Genomic DNA, 14,626 nt, shown 5'->3' with positions numbered 1-14,626 from the left:
CCTGCAGGAAGGCTCAGGGCCGGGGCTTTCCCATGGCCTCTGTGTATGCCTTAACTACCCTTGGTGGCTGACCCACAGCACCCTCTACTTCCACCCAGCAGCTCCACCCTCTGAGCCTTCCTGAGGGAAACCCTAGCCTGCTCCCCCGCTCCCCATCACCCCAGCCTGCCAGCCAGCCACCTGGCATCAGGCCTGGCCCCTAGCAACGTCCCTTTCCTGGAGACCTGAGTGATAGCTGACGGTAGCAGAATGTCATAAAATGCAGGGTCAGAGTGCACAGTGGGCAGAGCCAGGCACCAGCCAGAGTTGGGGAGAGCACCTTGTGCTTTGTACCCCCTACAACCTGAAGCCGTGAGCAACCTAGCCTGGAGCAGGATGGCCAGGCAGGGTGTGGATGGAGGGGGGCAGTAGGTGGAGCCCCTGAAATAGGGGATTTTGGTTCTGGGCCAGTTTTGAGACTGGCTGTGTGACCCTGGCATGCCCCTTCTTGCTAGCCTCAGTTTCCCCATCTATAGCCCCATCTACCCTTGTATCTCTGTGTTAACCATTCAGTGCGTCAATTATGCCACTTATGGGGCCCTGGGGTGGGAGGGTGAGGGGCCAGGACCAAGCCAGCCACCATTTCTTCTTCCTCTGCCCACCTGCATCCATCTCTATGCTCAAGGGGAGGCAGGCGGCCTCGTGGGGTAGGCCACTGGCTTTGGAGACGGGCACCTGTGTCTGTACCCCAGCTCAGGGCTTAGCCTCGAGTGTCCTGGAACTGGCACCAGCCCTGGGAGCCTCGCTGCTCCCTGGTGTGAGGACATGGGGGTGCCGTGGGGAGGGAAGACAGTCCGGCCCTGTGGGCCTCTCATGGGACACTTTTACTTTGAGGGAGCTGATCCTGTGTCCAGCAGAGCCAAGCCCATGGATGAGGGCCGTGTCTGGCCAGGATGGAGCCCCTGACCCCAGGACAGAAGGGTGTGTTGGAATGGAGGGAGCCTGGTTGGGGCCAGGCCACCCAGGGGTTGGATTTGGGAGCTGGGCAGGGTGTGAGCCCCTCAGACGTTCTCTGGGGAGGGCAGTGAGGGATGGACTGTTGGTGACCGCCCCCCCCCCACCCCCATACACACAGGGGTTTCTGGGTGCCCTCAGGGAGCCAGCATCCTAGTCTGACCGGGTCCATGCACTCTCTAAGTGACCTCAAGCCATCACCCTCTGTGCCTCCCTGGCCGCATCCGTCAAAGGCGGAGGGGGTGTGCCCACCTCCGGAGTTGGGGGAGGCTCCGGTGGTACCCGGTAATGTGCTGGGCGTGCGGGCTGTGCGCGGGGTGGGGGGTCCTGACTATCCTGGCCTTGACTGCCCAGCCCCACCCCCGGCCCCCGTGGAGCGCCGCGGGAGGAGGGGGCGGGGCGAGGGCGGCGCAGACAATGGCCCGGGTCCGGGTCGCTGGCGGCTGTGCCCGGAACGGGCGCGGGGGCGCGGCCGGGCCTGGCGGCGAGAGCGGGCGGCGCGCCTCTGCCCGCGTTCATGCTGGTGGTCCCGCCGCCGGGCGCGCGGGCGGACGAGGTGAGCCACGGCCCAGCGGGCGGCCCGGGAGGAGGGGCAGGAGGGAACCACAGGGCGGGGGCGCTGCCCACCTCCTGGGTTTTGCCCCCGGGCGGGAGCGCAGTTTACCGAATTGAAGCCGCTGGGCTCTTCTCACCCCGCCTCACTACCCGCGCAGGGTAAGAGGCGGAGGGTCCCACCCCGGGGCCTGGGGGCACCCCAGATCCTCCCCCACTTTCTGGCTTGGGGATCCAGAACCGGTTGGCTTGGGGAAGGCACAGGGCCTCTTCTGGTACCACCGGACCGTCCAGATGTGCCCACCTGACTGTTTGGAGCTGGGGTGGGGAGGGGCTGACCTTGGACAGTGGAGACAAAGTCCTCTGGCCAGTGAGTAGCCCTAAGCCCAAGAACTCCCCCCCCACCCCCACCACCCACCTCCTCCCCTCTTGGGAGCCTCCCCTGATCACCGGTCTTGTCCCAGGAGGCCATTTCCCAGTCCTGTCCAGCTCAGAACTGGGAGAGTGAGAATGTGGTGGGGGGGAGGGGCAGAGGACGCCCTTTAAGCCCCGGGGCTGCCAGCGCCTGACTCCATTCCAGGGAGATTCTTGCCCGGGTCCACTCCCATCTGTCTGGGCTGTGGCAAAGGGTGGGGGAGCCCAGCCCCAACCATCCCCATCGCCATCTATCAGGGAGGCCCTGGCTCCCCCGGGCATTGGGAGGTAAGGCTGTCTAGAGGTCAGAAGGGAGAGAGAAGTCTGGGTTGGGGAGACTCAGGCCCTGGAAGGCTGCCTTTCCCGAGCGACGTCCCCAGGTAGGCGGGCTTCTGGGAACCTCCAGGCCCCTATTTCCCGGAAAACCTGGCTGACCCGCTGCTCCAACTCCCCTGACCGGCCCTGCCTCCCGTCTCCGCTCCCAGCTGCGTTCTCTGGAAAGCATTTTAGGGACAGGTTGGCAGACGGGGCCTTGCCCTTCTGCTTTTACCATCCCTCATGCGCCTCTCCTGCCTTGCTGCGTCCTCCAGGAGGAGGCAAGAACCAGGGAGCCTGGCTAGGGTTTGCAGCATCCAGACAGGTGGGTCCCTCCACTCTTAGGTGTCTTGGCAGCCTCACCTGTGGACTCCTGGAGGTCAGGGTGTGTGAAGCCCCTGGCCCCGGCACAGGCAAGCCCTCTACAGGTGCCGTGCATGCGCGTGTTCAGTCGCTTCCGTCGTGTTCGACTCTTTGCGAACTTGGGGACTGTAGCCCGCCAACTCCTCTGTCCATGGGATTCCCCAGGCAAGAATACTGGAGTGGGTTGCCATTTCCTCGTCCAGGAGATCTTCCCCACCCAGGGATTGAACCTGCATCTCTTATGTCTCCTGCTTTGGCAGGTGGGTTCTTTACCACTAGCGCCACCTGGGAAGCCTGCCCGTGGCAGGAGATGTCTTTTCCCCTCCAGGAAGGCAGGTGGCCAGGTGGCCCATCGGCTGTGTGGACAAGCCGTGACTGCCCCCGAGGAGCTAGAGGCAGGGCCCCCGACTTGAATCCACTCATATTTCCAGGTGGGGAAACAGGGGCCCCGAGAAGTTGAGACAGTTGCCCAGACCATACGGTGAGATGGCCTTCCTCCCTGAGGCTGGTGCTCCAGGCCCCTGACCTCCAGCACTCCACCATCCCACCCTATCACAAGGTGTGCTGACCAGGAGGTTGCCCTTTGACCTTCTGGTTACTGGGAGTTGAAGTTCAAGGGCGAGGCAGTCCACCTGGCCTGAGGCCCTGTCTGGCTCCGGATCTGGCAGGTGGGCACTGCCAGGTGTGGAAGGGCTGGACTGGCAGCAGATGATGGCAGTTCTCCAGGATTTCAAGAGCAGTTTCCTCCACAGCCCCTTGGGTCCAGGAAATCCCTGCAGAGGGTCAGGCCTCCTTCCCCTCTCACTCACCCTGCCAGGAGCGGGCTTGGAGCGTCCCCGAGGAAGTGTGCTTTCCAGGCCTGGGGACACGGGGTGGTGGCGTCTGCCAGTAGGGCACCCAGCAGGGCGAGGGTCCTGGGCCTGGGTGTGCCGTCCTGCACACGTGTATCTTGGGAGCCTCCCCAGCCTCTGAGTGAATATGTGACCATGTGTCAACCTGGTGGTGGCTGAGCGAGCACGTGTGTGAAAGGACGTGTGCAGACACATGACAGGTGCCTGGGGAAGGGAGAGTGTGCATTGTGAAAGCGCGTGCACATGTGTGCAGGCATCTTGTTTGTTCAAAGCTCCAGGCCTGAGCCTTGACCGTGAGGAGGCCTGAGTGTTCATGCCCGGACCCCCCAGCCTCTCATCTTTAAACGGGTAGGCGAGCTTACCAGCTCACGGGGCTCTAAGGTGCTCGGCGCACGCCCGGCTCACACTGGTGTGCTCTCGCCTGACAGTTGCACGGAGACCTGTCCAGCTCGTGGAGAGTCCCCTGGCAGGGGAGGCTACCTGGTGCCTTGGCGCCCTCTCGCCAGTCCCAGGTATGAGCAGGCGGAGGCTGAGAGGGGAGGCCCTGGCGTCTTGCCTTCTGTGGGAGATGCCAAGGAAGGAGCAAAGTCCAGGGCTGGGCAGAGGGACTGTGGGTGGCAGGAGGGTGGGACAGAGGATGTGCAGCTCAGCCCCAGAACCTGGAAACCCAAGGCATCTTCACCCTGCCACCCCCACGGCCGGCAGGAACTCCGTTGCTGGAGAAGAAGTGTGGGAAGGAGGACAGCAGGCACCCCCCACCACCTCCTGGCAGCCATCTGGAGCTCCAGGTCCTTTCCAGAGGCCAGGACAGCTCAGGAGATCCCCTCTGAAAGGGCAGCCCTGGCCCCCCGCAGGCGGGTGGCGGGGTGGGTGGTGGCACCGGGCACGCAGTGTCCCTGGCACGGCAGGCAGCCTTCTCACCACAAGAGCCCATTTGTCCTGCCTCCCCTGGCCCTGAAGCTCCCAAGTGACCAGGCTGCGCTGGGCACAGGGGCCTGACTGTGGGCTCAGCTCCCTGCCCCGCAGGCCTGGCTTCCCTTCGGGTAGGGGCTTCTTAGTGGTCAGACCACTGCAAAGCAAACTCTGTGTAGCCGGTGAGCAGAGTTCCATTCCCCAAGAATCATTACTGAGCAGGGAATTCAGGAAGGAGGAAAAAATCCCCGGATTGAACCAGAGCTGAACTGACTGCCCACCTCCCCCGACCGACATCCCCAGGCAGGCGGGCTTCTGGGAACCTCTAGGCCCCTGTTTCCTGGAAAACCTGGCTAACCTGCTGTTCTGACTCCCCTGACCGGCCCTGCCTCTCATCTCTGCTCCCAGCTGCATTCTCTGGAAAGCATTTTAGTGATAGGTTGGCAGACAGGGACTTGCCCTTCTGCTTTACCGTCCATCATGTGCCTCTCCTGCCTTGCTGCCTCTTCCAGGAAGCTTTCCTGGTCATCTTCCCAGAACAAAGTAGGTGACCCCGAGCTATTGAATATTTGTAAGTCCTGGAACTTGGAAGCTGGAGGAGGAGCCACCTGGACCAGGGAGTGTTTCTTGAGAGCCCACAGTGTGCCAGGGGACCATTCTAGGCGTCGATACGTCAGGGGATCAGAGTCCCTGCTCTCAAGGAGCTCACCCCTGTTCCAATTTTTTAAAAAAGAAAAGAACTAAAAAATGCTCATAACACCAGTATCTTTTGTGCTCCTGTGATGGTGTGTGCGTGCGTGTGTGAGTGACATAGTCATCCATCTACCGATCGACTGGGGCGGGCATCATTCCAGCCACTTGGGCATGAGGGGCGAACAGGGCAGATTGAGCTAGAGCCCCACTGAGTTGGGGGACACAAACCAATCCCACAGTGGATGGTTCTTTTGTTGACATTTTATTAATGTTACTTTCTTAGCTCATCCTTATTCAGAGTTGCAGCTCTCCAGTCCCATTGTTGTTCGGTCACTAGGTCGTGTCCGACTCTGCAACCCCATGGACGTTAACCTTCAGGCTCCTCTGCCATGGGATTCTCCGGGCAAAAATACTGGAGTGCATTGCCATTCCCGTCTCCAGGGGATCTTCCCAAGCCCGGGATCAAACCCCAGTCTCCTGCATTGTCAGGCGGGTTCTTTACTGTCTGAGCCACTAGGGAAGAGCCCCGGCTAGATCCTGCTGGGCACAAAGCCAGTGGGAGCGGCTGGGGCAAGGCCCGGATTCTCAGATTCTTGGCTTCTTGGCAACTTGTGTGACTCAGTGGGCTGGTTAAAGGATCCAGCAGATGGGCAGCCGGAGCAGGGGAGCCCTGCGGTGGGTGAATCAGTAATCAGAGTAGCTGACGTTGGGGTTACTGTCTTGCCTGGGGCGGGGCCAAGCCTCAGCTGCCAAAATAAGCACCGCCCCCTCTGCGGTCCTGGTGGCTCAGCTGGTAAAGAATTTGCCTGCAATAAGGGAGGCCCCGGTTCAGTTCCTGAGTCAGGAAGGTCCGCTGAAGGGATAGGCTTCTCACACCAGTCTTCTGGCCTGGAGAATCCCATGGACTGTGTAGCTCACGGGGTCCCAGGGTCGGACTGGACGACTTTGACTTTCCCCTGCCTTTCTTGCTAGGGCTCTGCCGCTCTGACCGGCCCCTACTTCTCCCCAGCCTGGGAGAGGGGGCGGAGCTTCCCCATTAAGGCATGTGACCTTTCGTACAAGTCACTCTGAGGCTCTGGCCCCTGATGGTCATCCTCTAAAGAGGAACCCCTGACGGTGGAAATAAGAGCAGAATCGTCCTCAGCTCTTCGAAGAAGCTGGGAGCAGTTTGGGAACACCAGCCTCAAAAGCCAGCCTGCTGTGTGGCTTTGGGTGAGTCTGGTGCTGTCTCTGAGCTTCTGGCCCCAAGCTGCTCACCTGCAAACCTGCCTCCTACATTGTTACTGTTAAACGATGCCCACACTGGCACATCAGTGAACAGCAGAGATAAGGGGGAGGGGGGTGGACCCCTGACTCCGGCTTAGGCTCTGAGTTGGGTGTTGGGGAGGCAGACAGGGACATGAAGCTGGACATCATACAAGGGACCAACCACCTTCATACATCATACAAGGACTATCATACAAGGTCCCTGCTGACAGGGACCCAGCAGCGCCAAGCTGGACTTGTGCTGCCAGGAACAAATCCACTTTAACCCAGAACTGAGCAGAGGAAAGCAGGCTGCCCTGGGACCTGACAGGCCCAGGCATAGCCCTGGGCATGGCACTGACCCGCTGTGTAGCCGCAGGCAACTTGTTTGCCCTCTCTGGGCCTCAACTGTCTCAGTTTTACAACAGAGTATAATTACAGCGGCTTCATCTGTTTCACAAATGCTGAATGCAGAGGTGCTTTGTCCCACCGAGGAGCACCAGGGACAGGGCAAAGCTGGGTTCTGGGGTTGGGGCTGGGACTGGGGGGACGTCAGTAGCTGCTTCTGCCTGCAAGGCTTCTCAGTGTGGGCGTTTGCCTGGAGGGAACCCCCGCCCCAGACTACAGCCCCTTTCCCGGTTTGGGGGGCTGGGTCAGTGGCGTGCATGGCCACAGCGTCACCCCTACCTTGCAGAGCCAGGCCGGTGGTGACCGTGTGTTGAGTGACTTGATGATGGGCCTCGGGTTCCCTGAAACGAGAGGGAGGAGAACTGGGGCTGTCTCCCACCCCCAGCAGGACCCTGAGTCAGGTCAGGAGCCTGCAGGAAAGAGGAGTGAAAACCTGGCCCCGGGCCTCTTCTGTCTGCTTCCTGGACAGGATGTTGTGCTGAGCAAACAGCCTGAAGAGGAGTCACCACTCTGGCTCTGAGTCACAGCGCCTAGCGACAGCCCAGCAGTGTTTATAAACAGTGCGCTTCACACCGAGGCCTGCACCCTGCCCCCACCCCCGCCCTGAGCCTGGAGGGGATGCCCAGATGCTGGAGGCAGCAGGACCCCCGCCCCAGAACCCTGGAATCCCTGCCCCCGCCAAGAGCGGAATTCAGGGCGCATGTCTGTGCGTACACGTGTGTCCACCAGTGGGGTTTTGTCGGTCTGAGCTCCGTGTGTGGCTGGCCAGGTGCCTTATTCTGGGGCCACCTGCATCGTGGGCAGAGCGCTAACGGCAGGTCACGTGCCCACGGTATCCTGGGACAAGTGTGGGAGGCAGGTTAGCATCTCAGGGCTGCTGTAAATGTCCCCCCGAAGCCGCACCCACCCGGAGCTCCATGCACGGTAGGAGCACGGGGATGGAGGTGGAGAAAAGTGTTGGGCGGGCCGCCGGTGTTGCAAGTGGAGCGTCCCTAACCGTCCCAGCCCCAGAGCCCTGGCCATCCATGTCCCGTCTCCGTTCCAGGCCGTGACAGTGATGGGGTGGGCCATGTGGTGACACAAGGCCGGCAGGGAACAAAGGCGCTTCTGCCGTCCCCCGACGCGGGTGGGAGGTGGGGTGGGCGGGTCTGGGAGGTGGGGTGGGCGGGGTCCGCCCCAGGCCCCGCCCCGCCCCAGGCCCCGCCTCCTCGGGGCTCTGGCCTTTCTTGCCTGCAGCTGGTCCTGTCCTGCCCCCCAGCCTGTGACTCAGGCCCTCGGCCTTCCCAGCGGCTCGGGGCCCACTGCTCTGCAGCAGCCCTGCCTGGGCCTGGTCTAGCTAGCAGAGGAATGGCCTAAATGGCTCCGAAGCCAGGTTGACCTGTGCAGAAGGTTGGGGTCGTTGGAGAAGAGCGCTCAGGAGCCATGGGTGGTAGACGTGCCAGTTGGCACGGAGCTTGGTACCAGGGAAAACGCTCAATAAATGCCTGTTGAATCTAAGGCATGAACACACAGGCACACCTCACTGGGCAGCCTGGTTCCCTGTTGGTTCCTGTAACCCCACCCCCACTTCCTCAAGGGCCTCTGGAAGCTCTCCCCCTCACCCCCAAATGTGTCCACACAATTGGAAAGGCTTGTTGGTCCCCACACTGCCCACTGATCCCTGCCACAGGCACTGAGCCCGGGTCTCCTTTTTCATCCACTGTCCCAAAGGCTGGGGAGAGCTCACTGGTCCACGTCCAGGGCAGTCAAACCACAAGGGATGCCCGAGATCATACAACCAGTCAACTGGCAACATGGCAAAGAGAGGCCAAGGGTGGGGTCCTCCTAGGGCCCCCCCCCAAGCCCAGGGCTGTCCCCCACCTCACCCAGGTCCTGCTGGGGCCTGCCCAGGGCTTCTCCCCAACAAGATTGAGCACTCAGGGGAGCGCTGCTATGCCAGCCTGTCCTCAGGAAGGTAGATCAGACCATATCTGCCAGCCCTCTTGGCCTCACCTTTGCGGGACCAGGGCTGCCTTGCGGTGGCCAGTGCATGCTTGCTGCTTTTAGATGACAAACATTTCCAAGTTATCCCCTGGGACCCGGTTGTAGGGCTGCATGCCGAGCACCCAACAGGCCTCAGAGTGTCCTTTGGAGCTTGCTCTTGGAGGAAGAGCCAGGCCACGCCATCCCCAGTGCAGGGCTAATCTCCGCCAACATCCACTGAGTGTGTGTCAAGTGCCAGGCCCTGGGGCAGGCACATGACCATGGGAGACGATCAGAGTGCCGCCCAGAAACCAGGCCTGTGCTGAGTTCTTGTCGAATCCGGCAGTGTCCTTGTGCTCATTTGACAGATGAGGAATCCAAGGCCACTAAGTCGCTGGCGCAGAGTTCCAGAGCTGCTAACAGAGAGCCCAGTCACCTCTGCTGTTTCTCAAAGGTCCAGATTAAGTGTCTCTGTGTGCAGTAGGGCCAAGGCAGCTGGGGAGAAGGAGCAGGGGGCCGGAGGGGAGGTGAGCTTGGGGCGGTGGTCAGGGCTGACTCAGAGGAGCCTGGAGGCAGGGACAGCAAGGACTCTGAATTCTTTTGTGGGTTGGACAGAAGCCTTTGGAGGAGTTTTAGTGCGGGAGACACATACTGGGTGCAGGCATGAGGGAGGGTGTGTGGGGGGCAGGAAGGCTGCTGCCTCAGGGTCCACCTGGAACCCCCTGCCCCTCAGCCCACCCACCTCCAGATGCCCACCCACATTCCCTAGAGCAGAGGTCCCCAGCCTCCGGGCTGTGGACCAGTACCTCCCATCAGATCAGCGGCGGCATCGGGTTAGAAATAAAGTGCACAGTAAATGTACCACCGTTGAATCATCCCCAAACCATCCCCCTCACCCCCAGTCCATGGACAAACTGTCTTCCACGAAATCAGTCCCTCATACCAAAAAGTTGGGGGCCTCTGCCCTAGAGAAGCCCCGCTGCAGAGGCTGCCCCATCCAGGGCATCCTTCCTGCCATGAAAGAAATTCTCCTGCCCCAGCAGTGTGGGGGCAGTGGTTGGGTTATGTGAAACTATAATTTGAAAACCTCTGTATACCACACCCCCTCCCATAACGGATCAGAAACAGTGAGGCTCAGAGAGAAGAGGAACGTGCCTGTCCCAGAGGAAGGCAGTGTCAGGCGGGGGCAGGAACTAGGTCTCGGTTCCCCGGCTCTGAGCGGCCTCCTCTGCTGGGTCCCCTGCGCCCCCAAAGCCACCGGAAGAGGATGTGAAATGCTAGCTAGCTTGGAGAAGCAGGGCTTTGCGCCAGGCCGTCAGGCTCGGCCCCTGCCTCTCCTCCAGGAACCGGGGGCCTGATGTGCCTGCGGGCTGGCTCCGGAGCCCCGGTCCACCCTCCTCTCCTCTCGGTCCCCACGATCCTGTGTGCCCAGCCAGCCGCCTGCCAGGGCCCAAGAAGGGTAAGGAGGCAGCCCAGCCTTTGGGTCACCCTGGCATCTTTAGGTGTGGGGATCTGAGCTCTGAACGCTGAGGCAGGGAGGCTACGTATGTGGGCTCTGCAGAGGTGCGCACAGACACAGGACCCGGACTCTCCCTGTGACATCTTGGGCAAGTCCCTGCTCCCTGCGGCCTCAGTTTTTCCATTTGTCAAATGGGTATGTTGGACTCAACTCGGGTTTCAGTGTCTGGTCTGCGGTGAAATGAGAGAAATGGAGACAAGGTCATGCGTTTGCCTTAAAGTCAAATATATTCATTTAGTGACCGTCAGTTTTTTTTGATCGTATGCCCTCTTAGTTACTTTTGGGGGATCTTTTCTGAAATGATGATAATGATGATGGTGACAGTTTTTTTTTTTTTTAAACTGCCCTACTTGGCAAAATAAACAGTTGCTAACCCTAGGTTGGTCCCGGCCGTTTAAAATTAAATCCCATGTCTAGGTGGCAGACGTGGAGGAGTTCTGAGGGCTGAGTGATGGGGAAGGCTTCCAAAATGAGACAGTGGCTTAAGAGGAAACGGAGGGGGTCAGGCGGGTCTCCTGTGCCCCACAGCACCTGGCTGGACTCACTCCTGGCTGGTGGCTCCACTGGCTGAGCTGTTTTGATCTCTGTGACTTGTCCCTGGGTGGTGATTTTTTCTCCCAGGCAGGGGAGTGAGGACAGGGCCTCAGGGTGTTGGGGACACAGCTGGGCCCTCCCCCCAAGACAGCAGATCTGAGCTGGAACTACTGGCCGGGCTTGGGACAGTCCACCCACCCTTGGCTGGACCTCAGCCTGGTAGGAGCAGGAATTCCTGGCCCTGCTTGTCACAGGAGCAGGTATGACAGCCACGCGGGTGACATCAGGCCTAGGCACTCGGGAGCCTGACTCCACTGGGGCCAGCGGACAGGCAGGCAGACTGGCAGAGGGCCTCCCCGGGAGCCCATCCCAGGCCCACCTGCCTCCCCGTGATGGCCCGGCAAACCAGGCCCGCCGAGCCCAGGGGCAGGAAGGGCTGGGTGTTCCTCGCCTGTGTCTCTGTGGTGACTGCCAGGAGGTGGGCCGTCGCCCGCCACGCTGCCCTCCAGAGCCCCACATCTTGGCCGAAGACGCCTCTGCCGGCACCCGCCACTGAGGTGAGTTTCCAGGGCAACAGGTGCTTCTAGGCCATGGCCGGGCCCTCGACTTCCTCCCCTCCCATCAGAACTGGTTGAAGGAGTTTGGCTGGAAATTGCCTGGAGAGGCTCCATCTCCCATTGTGGATGTGAGCGAGGCGGCTGGGTGGGGGGCGGGGTGGGGGCGAGGCTTGGTCGCCACTGGTACCCGTGTGTACCCACCAGGCTGGCTGCCTGTCTACCTGCTCCCGCCTGGGCGGGGTGGCGTGGCTGGGGATTGTCTTAGCGGCTCCTGTTCGAGTGATTCTTCTCCGATCACAAAGCCTCTGTGCACTGTTTTATCATCTGCTCCCCTGAGAGCCAAGTGGTGGTGGTATTACTATTCTTACTATTATTATTATCTCCATCCTCCTGACGCAGAAACTGAGGCTCTGGGAGAGGGAACTGAAGCTAGGAAGGTGCAGAGCAGGGACCCGAATACAAACCTGGGCTCTGCATTTTAAGAGAGTTTCCCAAACCTGCAGGCCCCCTCCTCCGCCCTGGGTGTGGAGTCTGCGTCAGTATGGGCTTTTCAGGGGACGAGACCCTGCCTCTCCGATCGCTCTCTGTTGTTCTCACTTTTCGGGCTCAGTTGCAAGTCTCAGCGCGCGTTTCCTCCTGTTTATGTCCTCTCCCCTTTTCCTTGCCACACCATGCGGCATGCAGGATCTTAGTTCGCCGACCAGGGGTCAAACCCGTGCCCCCTGCATTGGGATCAAGGAGTCTTAACCGATGGAGCCCCAGGGGAGTCCCTCCCCCATCTGTTTCTCTTCCTCTCTCCTCTCCTGCACCTCCACCTTGGGCCCGGCACCTGTTGGGCAGGTGGCCTTTGGGGGTGTCGGGCCCTGAGCGCTCTGGGAGAGGAGGACAGTTATCAGAGTGGTCCTTGGTCTCACTCTGTAAGACCCTGGACATCATGTGTGCTCGTCTCGAGTGCCCCCCACCCCCAGCATCCTGAAAGTCAGAGTCGGGGGGCCGTGCCCACCCCTCTCCAGGGGAGGACGGGGAGCCAACTCATGGCTGGTCCAGAATGCCAGAATCCAAGTCCTGTTGCCACAGATCTGGGCATTGATTCATCTTGTCCTGCTCACGCTGGGACAGCAACGCCCAGTGAGGTCAGAGATTTGGGGTAATGATGTCAAACCCCTCCACCCCGGATGGTCTCCTGGTTGTTTGGAAGCTTCGTGTCCCGCCTCCTGACCGTCTCCGAGCTTGGCCTCTAGCCCCTGGGGACTCCCCGTTGCCCTGAGGAGGAGGCCGTCCCTGGAAGTTCCCAGGAACCAGGGGCGGAGGAGGTGGCCCGCTGTGCCAACAGCTCCCACACTCAGCCCAGGTGCGTCACCTCCTGCCCACAGAGGGCCACCCCAGGACCCATGCAGCCAGGAAGGGTGACATCAGGTCAGGGAAACGATCGAGGAGCCTGGCCAGGCCACACCCCATCTATGACCTCCCCAGACTCTAAATATAGATCAGAAAAGACAGACCAGGTGACCTCCACCCGCTCAGTGAGAGATGAAAGGTTTTCCACAGCCTGACCTGAGTCTGGGTCAGTTCAGTTCAGTCAGTCATGTCTGACTCTTTGTGACCCCATGGACTGCGGTACGCCAAGCCTCCCTGTCCATCACCAACTCCTGGAGCTTGCTCAAACTGAGTCTGGGTACCTGACTGCTGTTCCTCACTGGGTCACCAGCTCCCTCCGGCACCTTGACCGAAGTTGGAGGAGGTGATGGCCAAGAACCTTGTCACCTGGATGTGGCCTTTAGCCAGTTCTTGCTCTGAGCCATCAAGGTACCTGGAGTGGCACCCTGGGCCCAAACCCCATTCCCTGGGACCTTGTGCCAAGCAAAGGGGTGGGTAAAAAGTGGGAAGCATGGCCCAGGCAGAGAGAGGATGGCTTGAGGCTCTGGGGACTGCAGCCTTTCTGTGTGAGCCTCCCTGGGCATCGTGAGAGAGGACCCCAGAGATACCAGCTGAGCTCACACCGAGCAGTTGGTCTTTTGTCTGAAGGCGGAAGTTGGGGGTGGCGAGCTTTGAAGGGTCAAGACCCCTCTGGCTGCTGTATGTCTGGGCTCCAGTGATTGGATGATAGCGGGAAGGGAAAGGGGCCCCAGAGGTTTGGCCTGAGCACACCTTTCTCTTAAACCGAAGGCGGCTACTGAGGGGCCTGTGAACCAGGGAGTGACGGGAGGCCCAGTGGGGTCTGGGGCAAACCCATGAGCACAGGCCTGGCTGCAAAGGACAAGTGCCCGTCAGCTCCCACCCAGCCTCCTGTCACGTGGGGACACAGACCCGGTGTGTCTGGATTGTCCCGAGTTACGGGAGCAGCCAGAAATGGGGACTTTTATATGAAGTCACCTGACCTTTTACTGTTGGCTCAAAAATTGAAAAACACTTTGTACGCCAACCAAAACACATGTGGGCTAGGTTTGGCCCGGTTCTCTTCCTGGCTGTCAGCTCAAAACCTGTCTTTTAGGCTTCCTGTGCGGGGAGCATCCTGATTACAGAAGCGGTCTGTACAGCGATGTTATCCAGGGCTCCTTGTGATCTCCAGGGAGGGACGGGTGCACCCCCTGCTCCCCAGGGAAAGGTTGGGACCCTGGGATGGCTAGGATGGGGTGCGCTGTGAGCCAGAGCAGGAAAGCAGGGAGCGACCCCCATTCATAAAACCCTGCACTTTGTACATAGCTTGGTGTCTCCCTCCCGGCAGACCCTCCAAGGGCCTGGGTCAACAGAGCTTCGATTTCAGACTAGCCCGAGGTCACGAGCCCCATCTGAGCCTCGTGATTCCGATTCTGCCCACTGCCTTGGGCCATCATGTTGTCTGGACGCTCTGAGAGCCTCAGGAGCATGGGAAGTGGTGAAGCGGGTTGGGGTCACTGCGGAGGGCTCCAGGTCTGGGGATTGCTGCCCTCCCTTCAGGGCTGATGGAGCCTCAGCAGCATTAGAGGATGAATCGAAACAAACTGTGTCCTTTTTCTTTCTTAACGTCTATTATGAAAAATTCCCCAGAACACAAAAGTGGAGAAAATGGCATAAAGACACGCAGCTCTCCTCATCCCACCGCGGGGCCGCTCTCCTGCTTCTCTATGGGCCCTCCTTCCCCACCGCGGACGACGTTGACACAGACCTCAGACACACAGCTCCGTCCATCAGTATTTCAATAGGTTACTCTAATAGTAGCCGAAATCCCATGATCACATCCAAAAAATGATGTCAGCTATCATCAGAGAGCCAGCTGTTGTTCCGTCACTCAGTCGTGTCCGATTCTTTGCGACCCCGTGGACAGCAGC

The 14,626-nt window shown here is 60.2% G+C and overlaps 1 protein-coding gene across 8 annotated transcripts in view; it reads left to right on the top strand.

The window, feature by feature from the left end:
• The window catches only part of RALGDS (ral guanine nucleotide dissociation stimulator), a 49,275-nt gene that overhangs the window by 5,771 nt on the left and 28,878 nt on the right, over nucleotides 1–14,626 (top strand). Inside the window, exon 1 of one of the 8 annotated variants that reach the window (XM_059891191.1) lies at nucleotides 1,362–1,549. The exons of 2 other annotated variants lie outside the window; for them this stretch is intronic. In XM_059891191.1, coding sequence (XP_059747174.1) covers nucleotides 1,511–1,549 — 39 coding nt within the window. In that variant the 5' untranslated portion in view covers nucleotides 1,362–1,510. Of the gene's footprint in view, nucleotides 1–1,361; nucleotides 1,550–9,254; nucleotides 10,168–11,116; nucleotides 11,319–14,626 lie in introns of those variants that run through there. 5 more of the 8 variants (XM_024998558.2, XM_024998555.1, XM_059891189.1 and 2 more) reach the window with 5 other exon arrangements.

Source organism: Bos taurus, chromosome 11 (genome assembly GCF_002263795.3).
Source record: "Bos taurus isolate L1 Dominette 01449 registration number 42190680 breed Hereford chromosome 11, ARS-UCD2.0, whole genome shotgun sequence".
Lineage (NCBI taxonomy): Eukaryota > Metazoa > Chordata > Mammalia > Artiodactyla > Bovidae > Bos > Bos taurus.
This window is presented reverse-complemented; position numbering and strand designations above follow the sequence as displayed.